Source organism: Parus major, unplaced genomic scaffold (genome assembly GCF_001522545.3).
Source record: "Parus major isolate Abel unplaced genomic scaffold, Parus_major1.1 Scaffold955, whole genome shotgun sequence".
In the NCBI taxonomy this organism is placed as follows: domain Eukaryota; kingdom Metazoa; phylum Chordata; class Aves; order Passeriformes; family Paridae; genus Parus; species Parus major.
The window spans coordinates 265-4,440 of record NW_015379830.1 but is presented as its reverse complement, the minus strand read 5'-3'; the positions used below and the strand labels follow the sequence as shown (position 1 = coordinate 4,440).

At 46.0% G+C, this 4,176-nt stretch overlaps 1 protein-coding gene across 1 annotated transcript; it reads left to right on the top strand.

Moving 5' to 3' along the window:
* The first annotated feature begins 1,162 nt into the window (after positions 1-1,162).
* On the top strand, positions 1,163-2,759 carry LOC107199531 (interleukin-20-like). Its single transcript, XM_015616849.3, has 5 exons — positions 1,163-1,332; positions 1,435-1,500; positions 1,896-2,048; positions 2,473-2,547; positions 2,655-2,759. Exons 1-5 carry the CDS (start codon positions 1,174-1,176, stop codon positions 2,730-2,732), a joined length of 531 nt encoding a protein of 176 aa, XP_015472335.1. The 5' UTR covers positions 1,163-1,173; the 3' UTR covers positions 2,733-2,759.
* Positions 2,760-4,176: the final 1,417 nt, after the last annotated feature.

Sequence of the window (4,176 nt, the reverse complement as noted above, 5' to 3'; positions counted from 1 at the left end):
CCAGGAACTGAGGAGATTTGGAACAGCATTCCCTGAACCTGGCAGCAGGAATCCTTGCATCTGGGACCAGGATTCCCAGAGAGTGGCAGGGGAAGGCCCCTTGTGCCAGGACAATGATGGAGAAAACCCTGGACTTGAGTTTCACCACTCCTACTGGCTCCATTGCCAGAAGTTCTGGGGAGCTGGGACCCCCGTGGGGTGATGCCACTGAGATTCCCACATCCCAACACCTCTGTGAGGAGCTGGGAACGGCCCCTCTCCAGGAGGGGATTGCCAGAATTGCTCCATGTTGGGTGTTTTGGGGATGTGACCCCCAGGATGCTCCCTGCTTTGGGTCACATCCCTTTTCCCAAAAGGAAAGCCACGCAGTGATGCCAAGAGTTCCCGCCTCCGTAGGTGAGGGAAACACCCGTGGGAGAGAGAGCTGGTCCCTTGCACGAGCTCATTAATTCAGCAAATTACAAAGGGAAATAAGTGCTGGGAAAAGCAAGAAAAATCCCAAAAGTTAATCCAAGAGTTATTTCCTCCTGGTAGCGGGATAAAAACGCGTCCTTCGGAGCTCTCCAGGTCAGACGTCGGTGAGAGAGGTGAAGGTAAAACACTGAATTTATCCCTTTGCTCTATGTCCTTTTGGGTATTTCCTTGTACTCCTATCTCTGAAATACATTTTTTATTAATAGCCTTAATTTTCAGTGCTAACAAAACTTGTGTTTGACTTATGCTATTCCAGAGGGAACCTGTTTTCTTCTGGGATAAGACTTTGAAATCTGTTACTTTCAGTCAGTTACCTCCTGTTCCTTCTGTGTCATAAGACATAAAAATTTAATTTCACTGTATTTGTTTTTCTGATAACATTTTTTCAGAAGAACTCTGTTTATTTAGACGCATTTTAAACTAATATTTTATTTATTTTTCCTTTTACTTTTGAGCTCTTCTGTTAAATATTTGATTTTATTTGATTTTTTTTCTCTCTTGCTCATGGGCAGCAAAAAAGAAATGGGTAAGAGATATTAATGAGCGTGGGGTTTTTAGTGCAGATGTACAAATTTTATATATAATTTATTCTATATAAATTTATATAAAATCCATATTTTCATATGGATCACAGTGGTGTTATTCAGGAAAATAAAGAGGAGTATTCTCTTCCTTGGGCAGGTCTCCCAGGCAGCTGCCATGAGAGGATCCCCCTTGTTCCTCTGCCTCTTCTCCGTGTCCTGCTGGGTGAATTTGATGCCGACAGCTGGGGACAAAATCTTCCACTTTGGAGCCTGCAGGGTTTCCATAAGCATGACAGAGATCAGGGCTGGCTTCACAGCAATTAAAGCCAATATTGTGAGTATTTCCCAGGCTCCTGGGGGGCTGGGGGAGCCCCTGGAAGCTCCTGGAGCCCCTCTGGAGCCAGCAGCTCCCTGCCCATCTCCATCCTCTCCGCAGCAATCCAGAGACCCCATCCGGACCCTGAGCATCCTGTCCCACCCTCACTCCCTGCACAAGGTCAAGGTAGGTGGCCCTGGCTGGGGAGCCCTTACAGCATCCAAAAGTAGGTGATTGTGACCTTGGGAAGTGCAATCTGTCATAAATCAGGAATTTTCAGCTTTCTCACACCCCAAAACACTGGGCACAGTCCAGGTCTCAGCCTCTGATACCCAGCTGCTGATACCCAGCTCCTTTGTGAGACTTGCTGGGGATGGATCTCCTGGAAAATCAGCCTAAAATGATTTCCCATCTCTTTTATCAGCTTCAATCAAGCACCACTGAAGAAACTTGCTCTGAATCAAACTGTCCTGCTGTGCTCAGCTACCACAAGCTTCCTGTCCGAGATGCCTTATCCCAGAGAGTGACTGCAGGTTACACCCCTTTGGAACAACTTTTAGTCACTAAATTCATTTTCTAAGTCTTCAGACAGATGCTGCATCACACACCAGCTCTTCACCTTCTACGTGGACAAAGTTTTCAAGCACTGCAGGACCGAGGACTCGTTTGTGAACAGGAAAATCAGCAGCATCGCCAACTCCTTCCTCAGTGTGAGGAGGAAGCTCGAGCAGTGTGTAAGTCCTGGGTTCTGCTCCAGCCTGGCTGCATCTGTCAATATTTCCCTTATAAACCAACCTGGGAGATTTAGAAAGCTGCAAAATATAAATATAGAAATATAAAATTAAAAAATATAAAATATAAATCTGGATTATATAAATGGTTTTAATGAGAATACAAAGCAGAGTCAAGAGTGTTCTGTCCAGTGAGAGATTTTTATATTTTCCCACTCACCAGCAAACTCCCCCTTTGGTTCTAAAGCCCAATATTTATCCTGTCCTTGTGTCTGTTACATCAGTTGTTGTGAGCTAAAGCCTGGTTTTGGGTCCTTTTCCACAGTTCCACAGTGTCTCAGTATATGATGCCCAGCAAAATCAGGAACTGAAATCTTATTTTTAAAAATTAACTGCCCAGACTAATGAATTAATCTTGTTTTTGCAGCGTGAGAAGAATAACTGTGTGTGTGGGGAGGAATCCACGGAGAAATTCAAGCAAATACTTGCAAACTATGAAGGGGTGAGTTGGTGACTGAGCCTGGTAATTAACAGAGGTATTTAAATTCTCTTTATGTTGGGTTGTACCGATGGTCTGTGGTTACAGCTCACTCCTTTGTATCATTTCAGCTGAATGTCACATCTGCAGCCATGAAATCCCTGGGGGAGCTGGACATCCTCTTGGACTGGATGGAGAAATCTCATTAGTGGGTGGCGTTAATTACCCACGGCTGGCTGGGGCTGAGGAGCTGCAGGGGCTTTGCAGAGAAGAGAGGGACAATAAATCACTGTATCAGTGCAGTTCCTCAGCAGCTCCAGCTGCATTCAGGCAAACCTGGAGTGCTTTCCCAGCCAGGGACATCAGCAGAGCCTTCATTAAGACGGAAATAATGAGTTCGATTAAATCAACACCGCTGCTACCAAAGGATGCTCCCAGGGAAAACCCACAAGGGTTTCTCTTGCTGGCAGACATAAGCTGTGATCATGTCATAAAGTTATTATTTAAATTACAGATTGTTTTGTCTGGGGAATGTGAGGAATGAGTGCTGAGAGCTGGCTGGGAGGACTCTGGTGCAGCTGATGTTGCATAAACCTGGGCTCGGTCTCAGGGCTGCTGCCACTGATGGATCTGGCTGAAATGAGGAGTACAGTGTGAGAAATGCTTCCAAGAACAGGTCCTAGCAGGTATGGCAGGCCTCAGAAATCCGTATTTCCTTTTGAGATGATATTTTCTGCCCTATCAGTAAAAAAGTTTCTGTGCAAGATATGTGGTTGCTGAACAGAAAAAGGTTCTTGAGCCTATTGTGCAATTTACTGACACTCAGTAGTGAGTTTTGTGGAAATTGGGTGTGATGACTGTAAATAAACCCCACTTGAAACTGTGCTGAGTCTGTTGGTCAAAATTCTGGGGAATTATATGATTCTTGCTGGTGAAACTTCCTGAATTCTCTGTGGTGTCCTTTTACAGCAGATGCTGTCAGTCCAGCATGCCAGGGCTGATGCATCCTTCTGGGCACGCCAGAAACACCAAACCCAGACCTCAGTGCTGCTAAATTCCCCCAGTTTGTCCCCAAAACTGTGCATTATTTATAGCTCTGGGCTGTTCTCTCCCATTTTGGGTGTTGCTGGTACCCACTGCGTCCTCTAAATCCCAGCTGGGGCACAGCACCAGCATTTCCCTGGAGCACAAATGTCACACTGGGTGGCGTTTGGGGATTCACTTTCAAAGCAAAGATCTCTCTTTGCTCTCTGTCCTCCCTCAGATATTCGCTTATGCCAAAGGAAAGCTTCTCTGGGTTTTGATTCTGTTAATTCACTTTCTCAGGGGTTTCATTTGTCCAGGGCATGAACAGGTGAACTCATCTCCCCGTGCTCTGGCAGTGCTCAGGAGAGCTGATTTTTCAGCTCCATCACTCTTTTAGGGGAATGAGAGGCATCTGGGACATTCCACGATTCTCAGTCAAAGAACAACCCCTGGGGATGATGCTGGGATGCAGAGAAGTGCCACAGCTCGTCCCAGACCGCAGGAAATCAGCTGGCACCAGCTGAAGGAGCAGGGACTGCTTGGTGAGTCCCTCATGGATCCTTGTGGGCTCTGGATCACAGCTTGAGGCTTTTATTCTACACTTTCAGCTTATGTCACAATCACTCC

Excerpts from the sequence above, each read along its gene's own strand:
- LOC107199531 (XM_015616849.3), top strand. The coding sequence starts at position 1,174 with ATGAGAGGATCCCCCTTGTTCCTCTGCCTCTTCTCCGTGTCCTGCTGG. Across the intron at positions 1,501-1,895 it reads ACTCCCTGCACAAGGTCAAG|TCTTCAGACAGATGCTGCAT; the intron begins GTAGGTGGCCCT and ends TCATTTTCTAAG. Across the intron at positions 2,049-2,472 it reads GGAGGAAGCTCGAGCAGTGT|CGTGAGAAGAATAACTGTGT; the intron begins GTAAGTCCTGGG and ends TTGTTTTTGCAG.